Source organism: Myotis lucifugus, unplaced genomic scaffold (assembly GCF_000147115.1).
Source record: "Myotis lucifugus unplaced genomic scaffold, Myoluc2.0 scaffold_3, whole genome shotgun sequence".
In the NCBI taxonomy this organism is placed as follows: Eukaryota; Metazoa; Chordata; class Mammalia; order Chiroptera; family Vespertilionidae; genus Myotis; species Myotis lucifugus.
The window spans coordinates 22,405,344-22,431,921 of record NW_005871051.1 but is presented as its reverse complement, the minus strand read 5'-3'; the positions used below and the strand labels follow the sequence as shown (position 1 = coordinate 22,431,921).

The window sequence follows — 26,578 nt, the reverse complement described above, 5'->3', positions numbered from 1 at the left end:
GTCTCCCTCATGTTCTTGAAACCACTCCTGCACAATACGAGCACCATGGCATGGCGCATTGTCTTGTTGGAAGAAGCCATCTCCATTGGGATACGTCATCAGCATGATAGGATGAACTTGATCAGCAACGATATTTAGGTATGTTGTGCTGTTCAGAATTGTCCCACACGAATTAAAAGGCCCAAATCATGCCAGGAAAACATGCCCCAAACCATAACACTGTCCCCACCAGCTTGAAGGGTTGTACTCATTCATGTGGGGTGCATGCTTTCATGCTATTTGTGCCAAATTCTCACTCTGTCATCTGCATGATGCAACTGGAAACGTGATTCATCGGACCACATGACTTTTTTCCAATGCTCGACTGTCCAATCCTTGTGTTCCTGTGCGAATTGGAGACGTTTTATCTTGGTAACTGCAGACGGCAAAGGTGTTCGAACAGCCTTCGGCTTCCATATCCCATACAATGCAGTCTACGGCTAATTTGCCTACAAACGTCAGGTGGTCATAATAATCTGGCCACTCAGTGTATATGCATACAAATTCTTTGGGTGATCTCTTCCCACCCATCCCCACCTCCACCTTCCCTCTGATATTTCACAGTCTGTTCCATGCTTCTATGTCTGGATTTATTTTGTTCATTAGTTTATTTTGTTCATTAGATTCCACATATGAGTGAGATCATGTGATACTTGTCTTTCTCTGACTGGCTTATTTCGCTTAGCATAATACTCTCCAGGTCCCTCCATGCACAGTTACTATTCTTAAGAAAATCCACGTTTATTGATTTGTGAATATTGTACCAACCTTTCATCCCTAGAATAAATCCCACTTGGTCAATGCGTATGATCTTTTTAATATATTTCTGGATCAAATTTGCTAATATTTTGTTGAGGATTTTAGCATCTGTGTTCATCAGGGATATTGGCCTGTAGTTTTCTTTTCTTTGTAGTGTCTTTATCTGGTTTTGAAAATAGGATAATGCTGGCTTCGTAGAAAGAGCGTAGAAAGAGCTGGAAGTGTTCCTTCCTTTTGGATTTTTTGGAATAGTTTGAGGAGGATAGGTGTTAGTTCTTCTTTGAATGTTTGGTAAAACTCCCCTGTGAAGCTGTTGGGAACAGGGCTTTTGTTTGCTGGGAGACTTTTATTATTATTATTATTATTATTATTATTACTGATTCAGTTTTATCAGTACTTACCAGCCTATTCAGGTTTTCTGATTCTTCCTGCTTGAGTTTTGGAAGATTGTATTTTCCTAGGAATTTGTCCATTTCATCCACATTGTCCAGCTTGTTGGCATGTAGTTGTTCATAGTATCTTCTTATAATCCTTTGTATATCTGTGGTGTTGGTTGTTACTTTGCCGGTTTCGTTTCTGATTTTATTTCTTTCGGTCCTCTCTCTTTGTTTCTTAATGAGTCTGGCTAATGGATCATCAAACTTGTTTATCTTTTCAAAGAACCAGCTCTTGGTTTCATTGATTTTTTTGTTATTGTTTTTTTAGCCTCTACATCATTTATTTCTTATTTATTATTTCCTTTCTTCTACTTACTCTGGGTTATAAGGTTAAATAGTTTATTATTAATTTTTCTTGTTTTTTGAGGTAGGCCTATAGTGCTATGAACTTCCCTCTTAGGACTGCTTTTGCTGTGTCCCATGTATTTTGGGTTGTTGTGTATTCATTTTCATTTGTTTCCAGAAAGGTTTTGATTTCTTTCTTGATCTCATTGGAAAACCATTCATTGTTTTTAATAACATGTTTCCATGCGTTTGAATGTTTTTAATGTTTTTACTATAGTTGATTTCTAATTTTATTCCATTGTGATCCGAGAAGATGCTTGATATGATTTCAATCTTCTTGCATGTCCTAACATGTGGTCTATCTTTGAGAATGACCCATGTGCACTTGAAAAGAATGTATATTCTGCAGCTTTGGGGTGAAATGTTCTATAAATGTCAATTAAATCCATCTGATTCAGTGTGTCCTTTAGAGTCATTGTTTCCTTCTTAATTTTTGTCTGGAAGATCTATCCAGTGAAGTTAGTGACTGTACTATGACTAAATTGCTGTCAATCTCTCCTTAAAGTTCTCTAGAAGTTATATATATTTAAGTGCTCCATTGTTGGGTGCATATATGCTTCCCAGGGTTATATCATATCCTTTTGTTGGATTGACCCTTTTAGTATTATGTAGTGATCTTTATTGTCTCTTGTGATGGCCTTCATTTTGAAGTCTGTCAGATATGAATATTGCTAACCCAGCTTGTTTTTCATTTCCATTTGCATGGAAAATTTTTTCCATCCCTTCACTCTCTTCCTTTGTGAGTCTTTTGTTCTGAGGTGGGTCTCTTGTAGACAGCATGTAATTTGTTCATGTTTTTGTATCCATTCAACCACCCTGTGTCTTTTGATTGGAGCATTTACATTTAAGGTTATTATTGACAGGTACTTATTTATCATCATTTTTATTATTTATGTCTGTTTCTCTATTCTCATTTCAGCAGTTTCTTTAGCATTTCTTACAGTACTGGTTTGGTGGTGATAAACTCATTTTGCCTTTTTATGTCTGGGAAGCTCTTTATTTCACCATCTATTTTGAATGATAGCCTTGCTGGATATAGAAATCTTGGTTTCAGATTCTTGCTTTTTATTACCTTGAATACTTCATGCCATTCCCTTTCTGGCAGTTACTGATGAGAAATCAGCTGACAGTCTTATGGGAGCTCCTTTGTAACAAATTGCTTTTCTCTTGCTGCCTTGAAGATGATCTCTTTATCTTTAATTTTTGGCATTTTAATTATGATGTGGCTGGGTGTTTGCCTGATTGGCTTCTTGTTTGGGAATCTCTGGGTCTCCTGAACTTGTGTGACTTTTTGCTTCATTAGGTTAGATTTGTGCCAGTTTTTAAGGACAACTTGTTTTATACTGAAACGTGAGGCAAACCTGGATGACAGTAGGGAAGTTGGACTTGAAGGACATGAGTGTAAAGAGTAGCTTCAGTGCATAAGAAACAGTGAGAGCTATAAAATAGCAGGAAGGATGTGTTCAGAGGGAATTTTGGAATTTAAGATCTTGAGGATAGTGTGAAACCTGAGAACTTGTCGGAGAAGTTATCAATGAAAATTTCAAACTCACTGAAGTTGATTTCAGGACTTAAAAAAATGTGAGCACCACAGATGCTAATAAAAGAGCAGTTTTCCTTTTATCCATTAGGTATGTATCATTATGTAAGATACATAAAAGAAGATTGGAGGAATGATATATGAAGAGAGTGGTACTCATGGAGAATTTAGTAAAAATTGGTTGGAAGGTTAATCAATATCATTGTAGGTGCATTGCTAATATGTTAGAACTTTTGTTCATGTTCAGCTTGTAGCTTTGATGTTGCTTGTAATGACAATGTTTCTTTTAAAAGAAAGGATACAAATTATTCTTATCTGTTTGTTGTACAGCTTCTAAAATTTATTAAATCTAAGTAATGTAGTACTTTGATAAATAAAAACTGTCTAAAATGTAAAAAAAAAAAAAAACACAAAAAAAAACAGAACAAAACACACCACACATGTTAAAAAATCCATATGAAGTGGTTCTTAACTGTTTTTGGATTACAGATGCTTTTAAGAATCTGGTGAAAGCTCTGAGCTTTGTTTCCAAAGTACTTATATATGAACAAACACAATAATAATAATTTTATAATTTTAGGAAGTTCAGACCCACTAAAGCCCAGAGAAATCGTGTTTAACACTACGGTGTCGGGTGAATTTCCCGCCAAAATATAAGATGGCGCGGGCAATTATTTAGGTTTCCCGCGCAAAATCAGAGTTAGTTTAAAATGCCTATATCTTTTGAAGTATGGGTTCGATTGAAATGAAATTTTCGGTTTCTTGTGTAAAAAATGAAAGTTTATTCAATCACAGACATTTTTTTATCTATTCAGTACATAAATAATTCGATATATATAAACTAAATACGAAAAACCCAAAAAATACTTATTACCTAAAAATATACACATATTTTTAAAGTTTAAGAACAGAAGAGAATTCTATTACTAATTCCTTTGTGAATTAAAAACAGTAGTTGTTTCTATGTATTTTGATGTAATACTAAATTTCAAAGAATGCCCAAAATTAGACTTTCATAGCCAATAGTTCTGGGTTACTTGTGCTCTATAGCAGGCAGTCGCCAACTGGTGGTCCGTGGACCACTGATGGTCCGTGAGGTCCAAAAGGTTGGGGACCACTGCTCTATAGTGAGATACCTGTAATCAATGTTGGTAAGAACTTGAACATAAGATGATTACTAGTAAGTAATCTGTTTAAAATGATAGTAACTGGAGGTGTTTTAATTATGTAATATTTAATGCTGCTCTGTTATAAGCCTAGAGCCTTTTAATATTTACCAATAAGCAATCAACTTAAACCATTTGGATCTGTATTTCATTCAGCTCACAATTTTCATTCATAGAATATGATCTTCAAGTAGAGTATTTAATAAAGTAAGAACCATGTTTGAGCATGGTATGGCTTTGGGGAGAAAGAAAGATCTGATTACCTTTCTCCTCTGCTTTCTGCTTACTTGCCCCTCCCTGTGTGTGCTAGCTTTTTTCTCCCTTTTTTTTAGGGTAAATGGGCATCGTTTGTTTCAGTAACAATTGTAAATTGAAAAATCTTTTATATAACTTAGGAGGTAGTAGAATATTCCGTGTTGCTTAAGATAGCTTGAAGTGTTTTTCACCTGCAAAATTGACTACTTTTGGAATTTTATTTCCTTTACTATTGTAGCTTACAGTGATTATTATGTCTGCAAGAGATCTACTCATGTTTTATGATTTTATTTTCACTGCAGGACCGTGTATATGTACAACAAAATAATGTGGAGAATGTCTACAATTTGGGATTAATTATTTTTCGAGATCAAGTTGTACGATATGGCTGTATTAGGGATCATCTACGACAAACATTATTGGATATGATTGCAAGAGAGCGGAAAGGAGAAGTTGTAGACCGGTATTAATCATCTTTTAACTCATTAGGTTTTGGTTTTTAGCAGTTATACCCTGAGAACCAATTTATTGTCAAAATTTTATTAAAATGAAAGTTTGATTTTCTAGCACATTATGAAAATTCTCAAAAGCTTATATCACAGTTAACAAAGTTACATAGATGTTAACTTAAAAACACACTTCTATTTTTAGAAGAGACCATTTTAACCTTTAATTTGGTATACTTTTTTTAAAGCAGTTCAGCCATAAGTCTTCCCATTTGATTTTCGTTGTTGTTTTGTTTACATTTCACTGAAAATATTTTATTGGCGTTTTGGATAGAAACGGGAATTTATTTGTGAGGAAGTGTGATCCCGGTCATACTTTTGCTGTAACCAGTACATGGCCTCCTTGCTGACTCTGTTGAGCCCCAGTGCAACCTGAACTACATTTCTTGTCTGCAATGCTGAAACCTCGCCTACCCAGCACATAGAATTCCAGGCTGTAGATATCAGTGCTTGGGTCATTTATGATCCCCAGATCGATGTGTTCCTGGATCCCCAAACCAAAGTTTCCAATATCTGAGGAGTTATTTTGTAATTCGTACTCTCTCACCTTTAGACCTTTCTACAAGAGTTCTTCTGCCTTGTCCCCACAGGGTATACAGTGGATGGCAATTTTTTCCTTTGATTTTTCATGTATTTTTTATTCTTGCATTTTGTTCTTTTTCTGGCTGGGTGATAACATTTTTTTTCCTTTGTCTTTTTCTTTAAGGGCTTTTGGCTAGCCTTTCTTGTTAACATATTTAAAGAAAAATGTTGAACATAGTCTAAACCAGCTAAGAAATATTACTGTACTATTCTCATATTCCTTCTAATGATTACAGTGACACTAGCTCAAGTGGCTTGAAACATGCAAGACTGCTTTCTCTGCTTCTCTATTCAAAGCAGCTAATAGAATCCTTACGCGAGGATATTTTTCCATTGATATTTAGGGAGAGTGGAAGAGAGAGGGAAAGACAGAGAGAAACATCGATGTGAGAGAAACAAATCAATTGGTTGCCTCCTGCTCGAGCCCTAACTAGGGCCAGGGAGGAGCCTGCAACCCAGGTAAATGCCCTTGACCAGAATCGAACCCGGGACCCTTTGGTCCGCAGGCCAACACTCTATCCACTGAGTCAAATCGACTAGGGCTGTAAAGTTTTTTATTTCCACATCGGTGCCTGGTCAGGATTGCCCAAAAGTCATTTGGTACAAAAATTTACAAGTCAAGCAATGCAGCCTCCTTTCATCTTCCCTGCTTCCTGATATAATAGCTTTTTTATTTTGTGTTTTTAAATACATAGGACTATTTAGACATGACATCTTAAGCATATTTCTTTCAAATGTTTAAGTTATTGCATGAGAACAACTTGAGATAAATACCTGTTCAGTCAAGGTACTGCTTTCCAATGAAAATTACTTTAAAACCTCATGTTGCAAAGAAGCTGCTTCTGGGAGATTGGTCACTGTTTTAAAAATATATTCTGAAACTTTTTAGCTATTTCTGTTGTATTTTTTGTATGAGTCTTTGATGTAATTTGATTTTCAAGTGGTTGTAACTTCTTTTGACAGAGGCGCAATAAGAAATGCGTGCCAGATGTTAATGATTTTAGGTCTTGAAGGACGATCAGTCTATGAAGAAGATTTTGAGGCTCCTTTTTTGGAAATGTCTGCAGAATTTTTTCAGGTAAAAAATTATGTATCAGTGAAGATATATAAATAAGTGCTCTTTTAAGATGTTCTTAAAGTTATTAAATGTGGTTACTAATTTGAATATTTTTGACCTTTTTTTACTGAGGCTCTTATGTTGTAAATTATTTACCCACAAGTTACTATGCAGTGTATCACCAGTGAAGTTTCACTATGCAGGCTTTTGATAATATAAGTAACTAGTAAAATAAATGTAGGAAAGTGCATGATTCCATAGTGCATATATGTCTTCAAGACTGTTGATTGGAAAACTATAGGTCAGTAAATACAATTGATACACATTTGCAGCATTATATACAACCCAAAACCAACTAAATTGCTGAAAGCAAAGCTAAACTATTACTAATTTATAATGAAACTAGAGGCCTAGCGCACGAAATTCGTGCGCAGGTATGGTCCCTAGTCCTGGCCTGCAATCAGGGCCATCTTCCCCAGCTGCCCAAAGTTGGCCCTGCTCCCCGCCACCACCCACCCCCGGTTCCCCATTCGCCATCAGGCTCGCCTGATGGCCAGGGGGAGAGGGACCGAGAGGTCGGCCATTCTGCCTACTCCCCGGCCCCGCCCCCTGCCACCACTCACCCCAGCTCCCTGTTTGCCATTGGGTGATTGGAGCCTGTTGGCCAGGGAAACGGACCAAGAGGTGGTCAGTGTGCCTCATAGTGACTGGTCCAGTGGTCCTTCTGGTTGTTCTGCCATTAGGGTCAATTTGCATATTACCCTTTTATTATATAGGATGATGATAATAATAACTGAGTACCATGACAGATAGAAGACAGTATTTATAAGGTAATGATGATAGCCAGGGATTATTAAGATGATCTCACCAAGATTTTTGTTTGGTGTGTTAATGTATGTTCTTAGAAATTTGATTATTTTCAAGGACTAAGAATACTTTTTGTTAAGATGTTAGGAAGTGTTACTAAATTTATCTATAGTTCATATCAACATGTCTTTTATTATGTAATTCTTAGATATATTCATTAATCCTACTTTCAAATAAGTTTAAATCATTTGGGTTAACATTTATAATTTAGTGGAACCTCTATAAGGTTGGTGTTAGCAGTCAAGATTGATAGTTATTTAAAAGCTCCATTTCTCCAACTTCAGTATATATACTCCTTTGAGCCTGAGAGTCAGGGTGGCAGGAGGACTTTAGTAATTAACAGTATGCCAGCAAAACTATATGATAAACATGATGATTCCTTGTAGGCATAACTTTAAATTAAAACAGATCAAAGAAGAATTTGCCACTCTCACTTTGAGTCAGATGCTTTATTCTGGCATGTGTTTACTTTTGCTGCTATTTGGAGTACATTGGCAGTATTTGAAAAACACTGCTCAAGGATAATGTATTAATTTAGTTTTATGTAAATAATGCTTTAAAGTATATAACGCAGACTGTATGATCATGTGTAATACACTATATAAAGTGTTAATAGTGCTTATTATATTTAGTTTGATTTTTGATACACACTATAGAAATATAGTTAAAAGCAGAAACACATTTTGCTTCTGTATTTTTAAAGAATCATGCTTCCTATTTGCAGATGGAAAGCCAGAAATTTTTAGCAGAAAACAGTGCTTCAGTATATATAAAGAAAGTAGAAGCTAGAATTAATGAAGAAATAGAACGGGTGATGCACTGCCTTGATAAATCAACTGAAGAGCCAATTGTAAAGGTGGTGGAGAGGGAACTTATTTCCAAGCACATGAAAACTATAGTAGAAATGGAGAATTCTGGGCTAGTACATATGTTGAAAAATGGAAAGACAGAAGGTAAGTCTTAGCAGTTGGAAAAATCCTTATAGTTCTACCAAGTTCTCAGTATTTTTAAATTTTTCTCTAATTAAGATAATGAATGTCAGTTTTTAAGAAGTGGTTTATATCACTAATTTAGTTGTTACTTTGGTAAGATTTAATGGTAAAGCTTTGCATTTATTACTGAGGATTTTAGATGTTTCTAGTGAAGTGACTTTTTTCTATCTTTCATCTTAAGTCTCCTCACTTTGTGTTTTTCTTTACCCAAAAGATAAATGTAATACTGGTGAGGACAACAAGCTCCTCATCTATTCCTGTACTTTGGTGTTATATACTAGAGGGCTTGGACTCTATTCCCAAATACTGTCCTGTAGTTTTTGTGATTCTTTTAAAATCTGAAGTTCCAATCTTAAAATTTTTGTAGGCTTTCCTATGTGAGTTAGTTGTGATAAAGTTTCCAAAAATGCAAAAATAGGTCTCTTTCCTGTTGGTGTATTTAAATAAATTAGTTCATTGGTTTTGGGGGACTCTGAAGTTATAGACTAAAAAAGGAAAAGGGAGAATTGCATAAAAGTAAAAATAGAAATTTTGAGAACTGTAGCATTTACTCATTTTGGCTATTTACCTTTATTTTTTTGAAAACAGTATTTTGTGACAACTGTAGCATTTCCTTGTGTGGGCTATTTACCTTTATTTTCCTGAAAACAGTATTTTGTGACAAGTACCCAAGAAATAAGGAATCAGTTATGTTGTCCTCACTCTTAATTTTTGAAGTTTTGCTTTAAAACTCTGACTTTATAAATAAATCACTGACATGATATTGAAAAATAAATCTGGTACTTACTCTTCTTTTCTTCTGCTTCTTAGATGAAGTTTTGGCAATGTTTTAGCCACATACTCCTTATAGATGAAATACATATTGCCTATTTGGGGTAATGACCTATAGATGAAATACATATTGCCTGTTTGGGGTAATGAGCTATAGATGAAATACATATTGCTATTTGGGGTAGTGACCTAGGTAGGGAATGAAAAGAAGAATTTTTATGTGAAAAATTTTAAAGAAAGGAGGATATAAGAAAATGGAAAAGAAACATGATGAGAGGTTGTTCCATGCCTCCTTCAATGGAATCCTTGCTTTGTGTTTTGAAATGGTTATATTTGTAAACGTGTAATAAGTTTCTGAAAAGTTTTATATAACTTTGTAGATTTTATTAAAGCCAAAAAAGTTGCATTTTAAAAAATCCTCTGGTAAACATTTTTCTAAAAGCAACAGAACAAAAATCATTTTCTGTATGTTTGTCATGTTTTCTAAAATAAGCTACTCCTGCATGTCTCAGGTCTAAGTAGGGTTAGCAAACTTTCTTGTATAGGAGCAGGCAGTAAATATTTTAGGTGTGTGGGCCATACAGTAAACTACTCATCTCTACTGCATATTGAGAAAGTAGGCATAGACAGTATTACAAAAGAATAAGCTTGACTGTTTCTGTAAAACTTCATTTGATTTATTTTTATATGCTGTACAAAAAGACAATGGGCTGTATTTGTATTTGGTCTATGGACTACAGTTTGATGACTCCTGATGGTCCCTGGCAGAGTTGGACTTTATGAAAAGCATTTTCCCTATTTAAATAAAATTAAAATCCAAAAATTTTCTACTGTGCTGTTTAGGCATTGAATTAATTCTTTCTTATCTACCTTGAGAGGCTGGGAGGGGGGAGATTAAATGGGTTGAAGATTAGGGGCTATGAAATGTTTGATGGAGAGATTGTTAGTCATGCCTGAATTATAGTATCTCTATAACCTGGAGACTTGAGTTAAAAGCATTAATTATGCCTGACACATGGCAAGTGCTTAAGTACACGAATGAAGAAATACCACAATAGCTACTTACCATATATAAGCAACTATCTGTGATTCTAAATTGAATTGTAAAAATCTGGTTTCAATTTTCCTGACTTCCCACTAGAAACCTAATTGTGCAATATCTTAATTTTTGCTAGGCTCTGCTCGTGATCATTTTGTCGAGAATAGGTCAGGGTCACAGCTTTACCATTATGAAGCCAAATGTCTCATAAATCAGAAAGTGAAAAATAGTTTTCCCACCATAAGTGGAGGATGAAAAGGATTGACTGATTATCAGATGCAGATAGTGCTGTGAAGTTAAGTTCAAATGGCATCTCATTTTGATATTTAATTTTGAATGCCAAGTATTTTTCATTTTCTCATTTACATCCTCTACTATACCATATATTTATATACAGTGAAAGACAATGAAATGTATTAATTTACATACAGTTAACTATATAGCATATAATTAAGTAAAACTGTGACAGCATAGGAACAAAACAGATAAGTTGGGAACCGTTGTGTTAGAAATATCTGATATGCCAAATTTACTGTAGTATATATCCATACTGTTGAATTTGTAATGCCTATTTTCAACATGAGAAATTTGGTTGTATGCTAAATGAGAAAAACTGTAAGCTTTGTTCAGCGTAGGTTACTTTAGATTTATATTATTGATAAAAACTTATTTTTAAATAAAATTTGTTTTTGCAAGTCACTGAAACAAATTTTAGAAGCCCTTTTTATAAAATTTGCTTGTAAGTATTTTAAAAATACATACAACTTTAGTTTTAGGATCTAAATTTCTCTTGTAAATATAGACCAGCCTAGGTAAATTATTATGGTCTGTTTGCCAAATATAGCCCACCACCAGTTTGGTGGGGGAAAATTTTTTTAAAAGAATACGTTTCATTACACAGAACATTATATACATTTTAGATTTAAAAACTAAGGTTTTATTGAAACATAGTTATGCCCATTTATTGCCTATGGCTTCTTTCTTGCACAATGGCAAAATTGAATAGCAACAGAAACCATATGTGGCTCACAATCTAAAATATTTACTATTTGGCACTTGACAGAAAAAATATTCTCAGTGTCTAATCTAGAAACTGCTTGTTTTAACTCCATTTTCAAAAGTTCTTGATTATAAAACTTTTTTTGTATTGTTTTTAAAGTTCTAATATGATAGTCTCCCTATAAGTTCTTATTTCAAAGAAACATTAGACATTTGGAAAAGCAGTATTTCAACTCTACATTTCAATCCGTGAAAATGATATAAAAAATGGACAGAGTCTAAAGTTTTCATTCTGAGATAAACCAATTTTTAAAATATAGATACTGGCTTTAAGACATCACCTGGGAAATATTAGAGATTGCTCTGAGGAAAATATTAAAGAATTGGAATTTATGCTGTAAATTTCATGTAAACTTTACCATGATATGAAATGAAATAAATTCTAGTATATTTGTTTTCATGGTTATTGTTTGAACTTTTAAAATAGACATGCTTAAAAATATCCATAAGACTTTAATGGGTTTAAAAAATTTTTTATTGACTACAAATTACACCATAATGAAAGTTATCCTTATACAGTTTATAGTAATACTAGGTTCTAGATTAGAATTACTTAGGATAAGTTATACAGAAACTAAAAATTGTAGTTTTCATTTTTGTGGCTTTGTTATACAGTTTGGGCATCTTCTCTTCCATGTAAACTAAAATTGCTGAGACATTTTATTGATGCTTTCAGAGTGTCTCATCTGAATCAGTATCATAAATTGCAATAATAACCATTAACTGGCCTGTTTATTCCTTTTTTCTGTTTTGCTTGGGGGAGTGGTAGTAGTTTTTCATGTCAACAAATGATTGCAATCGAGAAATAAGTTTAAGTATTACAAATCAGCATGAACAGAGATTCACACTTTTTCTTAATCTTAAATGTAGCCGATTTGTGTTTGCTTTCTGATTACAGACCTTGCTTGCATGTACAAGTTATTTAGTCGTGTGCCAAATGGTTTGAAAACAATGTGTGAGTGTATGAGTTCCTATTTGAGAGAGCAGGGTAAAGCCCTTGTTTCTGAGGAAGGCGAAGGAAAGAATCCCGTTGACTATATCCAGGTAGGTAAATACAGAAGATTCTAAGTTTATGATAAACTACTGTTGACAGGTACTAAAAAGGTCACTTATTATGAATGTAGTATGTATTTTTTATTTAATTGTCCCTGTGGTAAATTAGTATATATAATTATCCTAAATATTTTAGAGTTTTGCAAAGTATGTATATATTAGGAAGCCAGACTCAGCTACTTTTCATTTATTCTGTCTGGTAAAGACCTTATTTAAATAGTCGTAAGAATGAAAGTTATTCCTTTCTACTTTTTTATATGCTTAAGTGCTCATATTTTAGTGTATTAAAAAAATGTGTTAAATACTTTTGTTTCAAAATGTTTTGCTTTCAAGCAATAGTAAGAGCAAAAAATTTTGTTCCAAATTTTCCTGTTTTAATATAAATAAAAGGCTTTCATGGTACATTTTTTAAGCTATTTTTCTCGGGCTTGCCCACTTAATAAAGACAGGATGGGGAGAAACAAGTAAGGAGGTTCTTTGGTTCATCTTAAGTGCAGTAAGACATAAATGAATGATAGAATACTTCTTTATCACTGACATTTTAATACAGGCTTAGATACAGGCTTGAAAATAATATAGAATCTCTAAGTTTAACACTGAATGCACACATTTATATTACCAGCAAAGTTAAAAGAAACGTACTTGTTTGCATGCATATTGTTTCTAGAGACATTATTATAATGTATCTTAACTTCCTTTTTTATTTGGAAGGGCTTATTGGATCTGAAGAGTAGGTTTGATCGCTTCCTGCAGGAATCATTTAATAATGACCGACTCTTTAAACAAACTATTGCGGGTGACTTTGAGTATTTTCTCAACCTCAACTCCAGGTCCCCTGAATACCTCTCATTATTTATTGATGATAAGTTGAAAAAGGGAGTTAAAGGGGTAAGTATAGTGTATTTGAAAATACATTTAAATTTTACTTATAGATATAAAATTGTATATAAGCTTGGGAAATCAAATACAAAATTAGGGAATTTTTAAATATAAAAATAAGCATGTGCTGTGCTTAAATGTAAAAGGATTGTTTATGGTATCGAAATGGCCAGAGGTACTTTGACATTTCACTTAACCTATAAAAACAAACAACTACACAGCCATAGCATAGGATATTGTTGCTCTCATCTGGTTCTTGGGGTTATGTATCAGATAATACTTGGGTGCCAGGAATTTGAAGGCATAGACTAGAATAACGGAAAATAGTTTGAAAGCATATATTGAAGCTCAGTTTCAAGTTTTTATTGTATACCTGGGATCTTGGAAGCTCACTATTAGCATAGAAAATTAAATTAAGAGTATTGTGATTACACATAAATTGCTCTTTTTTACTCTACCTTGGAATTTGTGAGACAAAAGGGAAAAGCAACGAATGACCTCACAGGTTTTACAGGCTCCTCTAACAGAAACAAACAAACGATTAAGACACAGAATAAAAGACACATTTGTTTATTCTTTCATAATTTTTAATATAAGCTTAATACAACCTGCCACAGTATCACCTTTCCCTATTTAAAAGATAAGGGTGATGGGGCCTTATTACTCTTTAAATCAGCGGTCACCAACTGGTGGTCTGTGGACCACTGGGGGTTCAAGAGATCCAAAAGGTTAGCGACCACTGCTTTAAATTATAGCAAATTATTATCCTTCTGTTTGCACAATTTAGATTTTGACTGATCTTATATGAAAATATCTGTCTTTTGGCTATGTAAGTTTCTGCCTACATATTATGCAAAGGCATTGTAAGATACTCATTTTTGCATTTACAATTTTATTTCATCTGTTCTTCATCATCCTTTAATCCAGCCATGTATCATTTCAGTAGTAGCCCTCTAGGGCTAACCTTTCGGACCTCGCAGACCAGTGGTTGGCGACCACTTCTCTAGGGAATGGAACTCCATGTCAATGCCTGATTGATGCTGTACTAGAATAGGATGTCAGAGTTGTGGTGTGCTCCCTTATGAAGTAGGAGGCACCTTCTCTTAAGGCAGTGGTTCTCAACCTGTGGGTCGCGACCCCTTTGGCGGTCGAACGACCCTTTCACAGGGGTCGCCTAAGACCATCCTGCATATCAGATATTTACATTACGATTCATAACAGTAGCAACATTACAGTTATGAAGTAGCAACAAAAATAATTTCATGGTTGGGTCACAACATGAGGAACTGTATTTAAAGGACCAGAAGGTTGAGAACCACCGTCTTAAGGAGATCCCTCCTTCTGACATAGTGCAACCAAATATTTATGTTTGTTGTCACAGTATTGTTTTTAAACTGTTGAACTGTGGTGCTATTTTTGTACAACTAAAATTTTGAAATTATTAAGTACTCTTTTAATTGATTTTGCAGCTAACAGAACAAGAAGTAGAAACAATATTGGATAAGGCAATGGTCCTATTTAGGTTTATGCAAGAAAAAGATGTATTTGAACGTTATTATAAACAACACTTGGCAAGAAGACTTCTCACAAATAAAAGTGTTTCTGATGACTCTGAAAAAAATATGATATCTAAGTTAAAGGTAAGATGTATATAAGATGGAATGGAGTGTACCTAACTAATGTTTGTCACATGATTGAACAGCAACATTTGATTGTAAATATTTAACTGATTTAAAATACTATTTTTATAAACTTATAAAGCTGTACTTACATTTATTCAAGTTCTCAGATATTCGAAGTTTGCTGGAATTGCTCTTAGCATGGCAGTACATTCATGGCAATCTGGGAAGGATTAGTACAAGGGAAACAATAAAGGCAATATTACTATATAGTTCTGTCACAAAGGTACAAAGGTATGGTCCATAGACCACCTGTACACATATCACATGAGGTGCTTGTGAACACGAGTTCTGGGCCCCTGCCTTCAGTGAGGTTATTGGAATATCCTAAAGAGATTTGGAATCTGCATTTTAAACACTAAAATTTGGTACCTGTACTCTTAGAGCAACTATAGGAAAAATTTAGAAATGATGACTGTAACATGGAATTGTTTATTTATATGTATGTTTTCTCATAGAAAAAAAACATCATTTATTTGTTGTTTTCTTACACAGACTGAGTGTGGATGTCAATTCACATCAAAACTGGAAGGAATGTTTAGGGATATGAGCATCTCAAATACAACTATGGATGAATTCAGGCAACATCTACAGGCAACTGGGGTAAATTGTTCTATTTCTATTTCTGTATGTTTTATGTAAAATCTTACGTAATGGACATTTTCATCTATATATCAAATAACTGGACTGCTGTTGTCATTTTTTAAAATGTCCATTAGTGTCTGTGAGTGCTTTAAAAAATTATTTTCCCCCATATAACCTCTTTTTCTAACTATTGATGTTAAATTATTTGTTTTTTATTCTTCTAAAACAGTTTATCCTCCTCACTTGAAGGAATGTGCAGAAAATTTAATAAATAGAATGATTCTGCTGTTAAATTCTTATAGACTGTGAAAAGAATATTGGGCTTATGCAAGCTTTCTAAAGTATATAATTCTCTTCCTTTCACTTTACCCCAGGATTGTGCTGTCTTTGTTACCTCCTATTTAATTGATATTAAATGGATCTGACATCCTCAGGATTGGTGGGGCTGGGCTGAGTATAAAAACACAGGCACTAGTATGTTCTAAGTGTAGTTTTGTATTGTGACTCCAGAAGGCAGTGAGCTGCAACTTCTATGGCTTTGGAGTCCAGTGGGGTTTTGTAAGGATTTAATTGGGTTCGGAATTTTATTTATTTCTTTTTTTTATCTGTTTTACAACTTTACCTTAAGTTTAGAGAACTCCGCAGTTTTTCTTTAAAAGTTTTCTCTCTCAAGTGACTGTACATATTACTTTGTAATTAAGACATATCACAACCATTTTTTAAAATAGTAGGTCTTTCCTTTAATATTTAAATATTAGGTTACCACTTCTATGGTCCCACAGTCTCATAACAAACAAAATATGTGATAATAGCTAATTCTGTAGAAAAGGGCAAGTACATATCAAGGCATTCTGACCCACTTAACTGTCCGTGCCAAGCATTTTTCTAGGCACTGGGTGTACAGCAGAGAATGGAATAGACAAAATTCCCTGCCAGTGTGGAGCTTATATTCTAATCTGGGAGACAGATGATAAACAAGATGAGTAAACACATAGCACCTGAGCTGGCAATAGAATATACAAAGGAAATCTGTAATAGGGAAGGGTGGTCAGACAAGGCCTCTTTTAAAAAATTAGATTTTAAGAAAAGACTTGAAGGTAAAGTCTTCGTTGGGTATGTTGGAGAAAAGGTTTACAAAAAAAAAAAGACTTACTGTTTTGGGTGTATTGAACCAAGTTGTGAGCTCAACACCCTAATCCACCCAACTTGCAAAGTACCAGCAGTTCTCAGCCCTCCTCCATTCATCATCTAAGAGTCTCTGCTGTGATCCTCTCCTATGCATCATCTAGGACAGTGATGGCGAACCTTTTGAGCTCGGCGTGTCAGCATTTTGAAACACCCTAGCTTAACTCTGGTGCCATGTCACATATAGAAATTTTTTGATATTTGCAACCATAGTAAAACAAAGATTTGTATTTTTGATTTTTATTTTATATATTTAAATGCCATTTAACAAAGAAAAAGCAACCAAAAAAATGAGTTCGCGTGTCACCTCTGACACGCGTGTCATAGGTTCACCATCACTGATCTAGGATTTCTATCTAGTTTTAGTTTCTTTAAAATGGAGTGATCATTTAGTAGGTATTTGTGAAGAAATCTGAGTGTAATATTTCAAGATATTTTTTATAAGCTTATCTCTTCCTTTTAGAAATCTGTCACTAAATCACTCAGGTTAGATAAAAATACATTGATTTAGAATAAGCTGTGAATATCTATCTATATAAAAGCCTAAGCGATCGTCACAACCAAAACAACCAAACGGACGACCAAGCAGGCTGCGTGGGGCGACCAGGCTGGCAGGGGGGTTAGTGAGGGAATGACCAAACGACTGATCAGCAGGCCGCATGGGGTGACCATGCCAGCGGGGGGGGGGGGGGGGGGCCATTGGGGGCGAACAAGCCAACAGACAGAGGCGGTTAGGGGTGATCAAGCTGGCGGGGGGGGGGGGCAATTAGAGGCTATCAGGCAGGCAGGCAGGTGAGTGGTTAGGAGCCAGCGGTCCAGGATTGTGAGAGGGATGTCCGACTGCCGGTGTAGGCCCAACTTCCCCAAGGGGTCCCGGATTGGAGAGGGTGCAGCCTGGGCTGAGGGAACCCACCCACCCACCCCACCCCCCCCCACCCCCCCCGCACGAATTTCGTGCACCGGGCCTCTAGTCAATAATAAAGATACTATTTTACATTTAAGAATCTTTATATGCTTTATTTTTGTTTTCTTAAATTTGTTTAACAAGAAGAAAATATCTAATGTGACAGAGATAGTAGTCATTCGTATTCAAATATTCATAGAGCATCTACTATGTAGAACAGGATTTAGTATCGTATGCAAAGTTTGTTAGAATGTGAACTACATGAAAAAACATGTTGATCAATATACTTCAAATGTAAATGCAATAGGAGTATTTTATTTGTGAGTTAATATGGTAAAAATACTAAAATCTGAGATGAGAGCTAGTATCCTAAATTTTTCTTTAAAATGACACAGATATGACACTTAACATTTTATGTAAAAAAGCTGCAGGGCCAAAGTTTGCATGTCTCAATGACACCACTAACCCTTTGTTCACCTGCTAACAACTGTCCTTTGGCCAATGTTTTAAAGTCAACATCTTAAGCAATATATATAAATCTTCGCCAGGAGAGTTAAAATTTGAAAAACACGGGTGGGCCTAACCTTTAAGAAGATAATGTTTTATTTGCTCAATATTGGATATGGAACTAACTACTTTGATAACTGACACAGTGTCTATATGGAACAGGTAACAAATCCTAGTTAATTGTTGGGGAACATCTCTTTCTCCTTTACACAGGTATCATTAGGTGGTGTTGATCTCACAGTCCGGGTGCTCACAACAGGATATTGGCCCACTCAGTCAGCCACACCAAAGTGCAACATCCCACCAGCACCAAGACATGCTTTTGAGATATTCAGGAGGTAAATGTAGATCAAACTTTGTATTTCTAAGAACAAATAACTATCCAAAGTTGAAATAAATTTGAGCATTTGTAGTGTCCCTGATTGAGGATAAATATACATACAGTAGGTCCTCGGGTTACGTCGGAGATCCGTTCCTATGGCGTGACGTAACATGGTTTTTGCCGTAAGTCGGAACTCACCTACATAAGCACCTACGTCACTCACATGGAGCACATACACAGCAGTAATGAAGTGAAACAGTAAAAAAAAATTAAAAGAAAGATAACAATTCCTGACCTTTACTTGTGGAAAATAAATAATAAAAATCATAAAGCACATATGTACATATGTCGAAATGATGGAACTTTTTTTTTATATAAATACTATAAATGGGAGATGGCGCTGTAACCACGAAATGACGTACGTCGAGTCTGACATAACCCGAGAACTGTACTCCATTTTTTACCTGATGTTCAAAAGGAGAATTATCCTTTATGCTTTTAATATGCATTGCATAAACTCTTTTTAAAGGAATCTTTTATTGATGTCCTTCAGCATTAGTGCATGCTATCTTTTTAACTCTGCCTTACATAAGGGTTATCCTATCTATATATAAAAGGCTAATATGGTAAGTGCCGTCCGGGTAATGACGTCACATAGCAATGCCCGGCTTCCTCTCCTAGCAATTAGCCTCCTTGCAGTTTCTTCAGCCCAGGAACACTAATTCCTTTATAGCCAGGTGGAAACATTTTACACTGTAACCAAATGTCTGTGAAGTGTTTTCCCATGCCTCATTTCATTTGATCCTCACAGAAGTCCTGGAGTAGGTAGGTAGGAGACTCAGTGGAATCCTGTTTTATTTTCATTAGCCGGAAAACGGAGATTTAGAAAGTTTAGAAACTTGACCCGACTGAAAAGAAGTAAGAAATGGTGGACCTTGAAAATGACTTCAGGTTTTCTCACTGAGCAGAATATAGTCAAACACTGCTGCAGTTAAATATTTTACCCTTTGTTCTCCCAGCATGATCTACAATAATCTGCTTTGTGTTGATATTTACTTCTGTGTTGCTGACAATTACCTGAAAGAGAAGTTGGGGTCCTTTACTGGGCTGGAAAAAGTTTAGCTACATCAGAAAGCAGGTCTAATTAAGCAAGTTTATTCTGTATCTGTAAAGGCTAAGTGGACTCGAGCATGCGTGATACATATAAATCTCTTGCTGGTGCTAATCGCATGCATGTGTTTTGATCTGACATTATCGATCGTGAATTTGGTTGACACTTCTATTATAGAAAAAGGCTGAATAGCGATACTAAAATATTTCTTCTAATTAAATTTCTTTAAATGTGCACGAATTTGTGCACTGGGCCACTAGTAGTTTATAATTTCAAATATGTAAATTGTATGATTCTCTAAAACCTGGTTTGATTTGCTGAAGGTTTTACTTAGCGAAACACAGTGGTCGGCAGCTCACACTCCAGCATCACATGGGTTCTGCAGATCTCAATGCCACCTTTTATGGACCAGTCAAAAAGGTAAATATTAAGTAACTTAAAATTAGTCTATAGAACTGATTTGTGATTTTTGTTGACTTGGGTCAATTATTTCTCCTATTTCCTTGTTTCAAATATTAAAAAGGTGGGAACTTTGCTTTATTTACCTCTGTTTCCTCAGTTGCTAAATAACTTCATTTGACAATATGAAGATTATACCAGTAGTCTTCCTTATGGAGTGAATAATAATAATTACACATTTTTTATAAGATTAGACTTGAGACCATATTGCATAAAATAATAAGATGTAAGTTGATTTGAGGGCATACAAAGCTATGACTCCCCTTTCCAAATTCTTGGTCTCCTATAATCCTTATTAATTTTCAGCATTCAAAACTGGAAACATTAACACTTGAGATTTGTGAGATGTACAAAATGTTACTAAAGTGATTATTTTAAAGTGAGCACCATGCTAGTGAATTGCCTTCATTTTTAAAAAGTAATCACTTCTTTATATCTAAGATTGTGAGGTTTAGAGTACTTTTATTGCTTGCTATAACTTTAGTCAGGGTCATTTTCCTTAAAAATAGAAAAGTAGTAACAAGCTTCCAGCAAAACATAAAAGATAATACCTAAGTTGTCATCCAGGCAGCAAATGACTGTTTTATTCTATATTGTAATTAGAATTTTAGTAGTTTTATATGTTATTAAAATGGCTATGTGTATTCTAATTTGTATATTTAATTGAAATGGGAAATAATCCTTGTAATTCATTTAGTTGAATAATGTTGGAAACTTTTGTATACAGGGTGAGGGGACAGTAGGTTTATAGCTGTTCATATGGAAAAATAATACAATAATTAATAAATAATGCAAGAATAAACTCTGTTTCTCCTACTCACAATTGTATACCTACTTTTGATCCACCCCATATTTAAGTGTAAGTGGGAAGGTCAAGGATACTAAAGAACTCAGCTTTTAATTATTGTTTGTTTTGATTTTAAAGGAGAGGATTTTTTCCTAAACAGTTATTTTATCTTTTGAAGTTTTATAAAACAAACCAGTAGGTTTTTAAAACAAAATTTATATGTCAATTATTGAAGACTTAAATTTCTACTTTGTACTTAAATCAGCTGTAAGGATGGCAAAGGATTCCCCCATATCCTAGCTATCATTTGATATCTTGCTATCACCAGACCGCACAAAAAGAAACCTAACCCTACTACTTTTGGTAGTGGTATAAAGGAGTAATGTCATATAAGTCCATTATTATTCTATTGTGTACTGTTAAAATAATTTTAGTTGTAAAATTAAATTGTTCACACACACACAAAACAAAAACCCTAAATGAAGATTTGGTATATGTGTACATACACACATACACGTTTTTAAATAACATTTTCTTTTTAATGTAGTTTTGTAAAAGAGGGGCTTGTCATTACAGGGGTTATTTCTCAAATATACTGTTAAAGTTACCAGGATGTGATAATGTCTTCGTTATGTTTTTTAAAAAATGAAACAGGAAGATGGATCTGAAGTTGGTGTTGGAGGGGCACAAGTCACTGGCTCTAATACACGGAAGCACATACTGCAAGTCTCCACTTTCCAGATGACCATACTAATGCTCTTTAATAATAGAGAAAAATATACATTTGAGGTATGGGTTGGTTATATAAATTTGAACCAATTGTTTTAGTTCTAATTTTCACATGTTACTTGAATCTTTCTTATATGAATAACCTTTAGAGTTATTATTTGATGATGAATATTACTATTTTAGTAATCTTTGTGAACATCATACACTTGTTGGGTCACATTTCATTTGGCTTTTTGAAATAAACTTTATTGAAGTATAAGTTTTATGTAATAAACATACCTCATATATGTGCACAATTTGATGAGTTTTAACAGGTGTACATACCTATGTAACTGCCATCACAATCTATAGAATACTATCCCCAAAATGTTTATATTCCTTTGCAGTCAATTCCCTCCCACTGTCCCCATATCCAGGTGGCCAGTGATCTGCTTTCTATCACCATAGACTAGTTTTGCCTCTCTAGCATTTCCCATAAATGGAATCATACAATATGAATTGCTTTTGTGGCGCTTCTTTTACATAGCACAATGTTTTTTTAGAATAATCCATATTGTTGCATGTGTGGTTTTAGTAGTTTATTCCTTTTTAAGAAACTGCCAAACTATGTCCCAAATTGATTGTACCGTTTTACATTCCTGCCATCAGTGGAGAGTTCCAGTTGCCCTACATACTCTCCCAAATGTAGTATTATCAGTCTTTTTAATATTCGCCATTTTAACTGATGTATATTTTATTGTGGGTTTAACTTGTCTTTCCTTGATGTTGAGCATCTTTTGTGTGTTCATATGTCACTGTGTCTTGTTGGTGAGGTGTTCATATATTTATTGAGATTTTTAAAGCTCTTTATAAATTCTGTATACCAATCCTTTGTCAGATCTATGTCCCATGAATATTTTCTCAGTCTTTCACTTGCCTTTTCAGTTTCCTAGTGGTATGGGGTTTTTCTGTTGTTGTTGTTGTTTTTTAATATTGTTGCACTATTACAGATGTCCCCCTCTTCCCTCCCCCCCTTTGCCCCACTCTATCCAGAGCCTCTCCCCCCCACCCCCCAGGCCTTCACTATATTATCTTCTATGTCCGTGGACTATGCAATATGCAGTGAATCTAAGTGGTATAGCCTAGTGTGCAGACTTGTTGCATCATACATTCCTCTAGTTGTGTAGGGTAGGGACTAAATCGTATCCATGTACAATTCTCTTACTTTACCACTGACAAAAGATTATAATGAATTTAAAAATTATACAGTTGAGCCCTGGCCAGGCACCGAGAGGACACAGGTTCAATTCCAGTTCAGAGCACTTGCTCGGGATGCAGGCTCAATCCCTAGTAGGGGGTATGCAGGAGGCAGCTGATACTTGTTTCTCTCATCGATATTTCTTCCTCTCTCGTCCTCTCTCTTTCGCTCTAAAAAAATAAAACATATTTTTAAAAATTATACAGTTGACCCTTAAACAAGCTAGAGCAGTGATGGCGAACCTTTTGAGCTCGGTGTGTCAGCATTTTGAAACACCCTAACTTAACTCTGGTGCCGTGTCACATATAGAAATTTTTTGATATTTGCAGCCATAGTAAAACAAAGATTTATATTTTTGATATTTATTTTATATATTTAAATGCCATTTAACAAAGAAAAATCAACCAAAGAAATGAGTTCGCGTGTCACCTCTGACACGCATGTCATAGGTTCTCCATCACTGAGGTAGAGCTTAGGAGTCCGACACCTGTCCACCTCCAGTTGAAAATCCACCCCTAATTTGACTCTATAGTAGTTGGCCCTTCACATTCCCAGATTCAACAATTGTAAAACTGTTGTTGAAAATGCAAAACTACTGTTTTCCATCCCAGGTTGTTTGAATACATTGATGTGAAAACAGCGGATGGGAAGAGTCAGCTGTATTTATTGACAAACATCCACAGTGTACCCATGGCAGTTAAAACCCATGCATTCATGGCAACTATACATTTTTTTCCTGAACTGCTTTTATTATATTTTATTTATCTCATAACATGTAGCAACATTTATCACCTGCACTTCATAACGGTTTATTGCTTTTCATATTTAGTATTAATTACCAGGTACTTAATTTTTTTAATTTGGTCATACAGACAGTAGATATGATCAACTTGGAATATGAATTTTGATTGTCTGATAGAAGGCCTTAGTTCAAGCTTACTTCGCTTCTCTCTACAAAAGAAGTTACTAAGCAAAGGAATCATGTTAATAAACTTGGAAGGAAGATTGTAGAGTATTTCTAAAAGTAGCAGTTATATGTTGGTTAACACTTTATTTTTAACTAACTATTAAAGCAGGTTCCTAATATTCTCTGCTGGATATTTTTAGATTGGGCCTTATATCTCCTAAAATAAAAAAGTACATGTATTTTTTTTTATTTTGTAATTTGAATCAAGGTTTTCTCTGTTTTTTGTTGTTTTTTCCAAATTAGTGAGATTTGGCCAAGTATCATAATGGGGAATTCTTGGTTGTAAAATATTACTTTAGTGATATTACCTCTATAACCACTGCTTGATCAATTTTACTTACTAGTTAATCTGCTTTAACCTGTCAAAAAGTCTGTTTATAATTATATCAATCTGATAAAATTTCAGGAAATTCAACAAGAAACGGATATCCCTGAAAGGGAACTTGTTAGAGCCCTGCAGTCCCTCGCCTGTGGTAAACCAACACAACGAGTTCTCACAAAAGAACCCAAGTCAAAGGAAATAGAAAATGGTCACATATTCACAGTTAATGATCAGTTCACATCCAAACTACACAGAGTCAAGATTCAAACAGGTATTATATTGTTCCTCTTAAAACATTGTATTTTTTTTTTCTCTAAAAATTCTTATCTGTATGATTTTTAGCTTTTAAAAAAGCAAGTCTTCTCTGGTGCTGCATGACACATAGGCTTAATTAAAGCCACTTTTATCACTCTGTGTTCCTGTCACAATGCAGTTGAATCCAAGTACAGTAAACTTTTTTAAAAGTAATTCATAGTGGTGAATTTGATACTTGCATAGGTTTTTGATGCAGGAATTACAGTTGTTTTTTTATTTATTTATTTTTAAATTTAAGTTCTTTAATGTATTACATAAGTCTCCTTTTCCCCCGATTGACCTCTCCCCAGCCAACCCCAACCCCCAGCACATGCCCTCACATCCCCCGTCTGCGTTCATTGGTTTTGCTCATATGCATGCATACAAGTCCTTTGGTTGATCTCTTACCCCTAACCCCCTGCCTTTCCTCATAGGTTGGACAGTCTATTCAATGCCTCTTATGACACTGGTTCTCTCCCTGTTCATCCGTTTGTGTTGTTCATTATATTCCACAAATAAGTGAGATCATGTGATATTTATCTGTTTCTGACTGGCTTATTTCGCTTAGCACAGTGGTTCTCAACCTTCTGGCCCTTTAAATACAGTTCCTCATGTTGTGACCCAACCATAAAATTATTTTTGTTGCTACTTCATAACTGTAATGTTGCTGCTGTTATGAATCGTAATGTAAATATCTGATATGCAGGATGGTCTTAGGCGACCCCTGTGAAAGGGTTGTTCGACCGCCAAAGGGGTCGCGACCCACAGGTTGAGAACTGCTGGCTTAGCATAATGCTCTCCAGTTCTATCCATGCTTTTGCAAATGGTAAGAATTCCTTTTTTACAGCAGCATAGTATTCCATTGTGTAGATATACCACAGTTTTCTAATCCACTCATCTGCTAATGAGCACTTAGGCTGTTTCCAAATCTTAGCTGTTGTAAATTGTGCTGCTATGAACATAGGGTGCATATATCCTTTCTGATTGGTGTTTCAATTTTCTTGGGGTATATTCCTAGAAGTGGGATTACTGGGTCAAATGGAAGTTCCATTTTTAATCTTTTGGGGAAACGCCATACTGTTTTCCATAGTGGCTGTACCAGTCTGCATTCCCACCAGCAGTGCAAGAGGGTTCCTTTTTCTCCTCATCTTCTCCAGCACTTGTCATTTGTTAATTTGTTGATGATAGTCATTCTGACAGGTGTGAGATGGTACCTCGTTGTTTTGATTTGCATCTCTCAGATGATTAGTGACTTTGAGCATGTTTTCATATGTCTCTTGGTCTTCTACATGTCCTCTTTCGAAAGGTGTCTAGGTCCTTTGCCCATTTTTTGATTGGATTGTTTATCTTCCTTTTGTTAAGTTGTAGGAGTTCCCTATAAATTATGGAGATTAAACCCTTATCGGAGATAACATTGGCAAATATGTTCTCCCATGCAGTGGTCTTTCTTGTTGTTTTGTTGATGGTTTCTTTGGCTGTGCAGAAGCTTTTTATTTGGATGTGGTCCCATTTGTTTATTTCTCCTTAGTTTCCATTGCCCCAGGAGCTGTATCAGTAAAGATATTGCTACGACAGATGTCTGCTATTTTGCTGCCGATGGTTTCTTCTAAAATTTTTATGGTTTCCCATCTTACGTTTAAGTCCTTTATCCATTTTGAGTTTATTTTTGTGTATGGTCTAAGTTGGTGGCGTAGTTTCATTTTTTTTTTTTTTTTTTTGCATGTATCCGTCCAATTTTCCCAAAACCATTTATTGAAGAGACTCTTATCTCCATTGTATGCTCTTGCCTCCTTTGTCAAATATGAATTGAGCATAATGGCTTGGGTCTATCTCTGGGTTCTCTGTTATGTTCCATTGGTCTATATGTCTGTTCTTGTGCCAGTACCAGGCAGTTTTGAGAATAGTGGCTTTGTAATATAGCTTGGTGTTTGGTATAGTGATCCCTCCAACTTTGTTCTTCTTTTTCAAGATTGCTGCAGCTATTTGGGGTCTTTTTTTGTTCCAGATAAATTTTTGGAGAGTTTGTTCTAGATCTTTGAAGTATGCCGTTGGTATTTTAACAGGGATTGCATTGAATCTATAGATTGCTTTGGGTAGGATGGACTTTTTAATGATGTTGATTCTACCAATCCATGAACATGGAA

General features: G+C 34.9%; 1 protein-coding gene across 2 annotated transcripts in view; it reads left to right on the top strand.

Moving 5' to 3' along the window:
• CUL3 (cullin 3) overlaps positions 1-26,578 on the top strand; it is a 77,855-nt gene that overhangs the window by 41,868 nt on the left and 9,409 nt on the right. The window contains exons 3-13 of one of the 2 annotated variants that reach the window (XM_023761863.1): positions 4,844-5,004; positions 6,593-6,707; positions 8,278-8,506; positions 12,313-12,458; positions 13,179-13,355; positions 14,816-14,986; positions 15,521-15,628; positions 18,420-18,544; positions 19,963-20,059; positions 21,534-21,674; positions 24,225-24,411. In XM_023761863.1, the coding sequence (XP_023617631.1) occupies positions 4,844-5,004; positions 6,593-6,707; positions 8,278-8,506; positions 12,313-12,458; positions 13,179-13,355; positions 14,816-14,986; positions 15,521-15,628; positions 18,420-18,544; positions 19,963-20,059; positions 21,534-21,674; positions 24,225-24,411 (1,657 nt within the window). The remainder of the gene's footprint in view (positions 1-4,843; positions 5,005-6,592; positions 6,708-8,277; positions 8,507-12,312; positions 12,459-13,178; positions 13,356-14,815; positions 14,987-15,520; positions 15,629-18,419; positions 18,545-19,962; positions 20,060-21,533; positions 21,675-24,224; positions 24,412-26,578) is intronic. The other variant, XM_023761861.1, reaches the window with a different exon arrangement.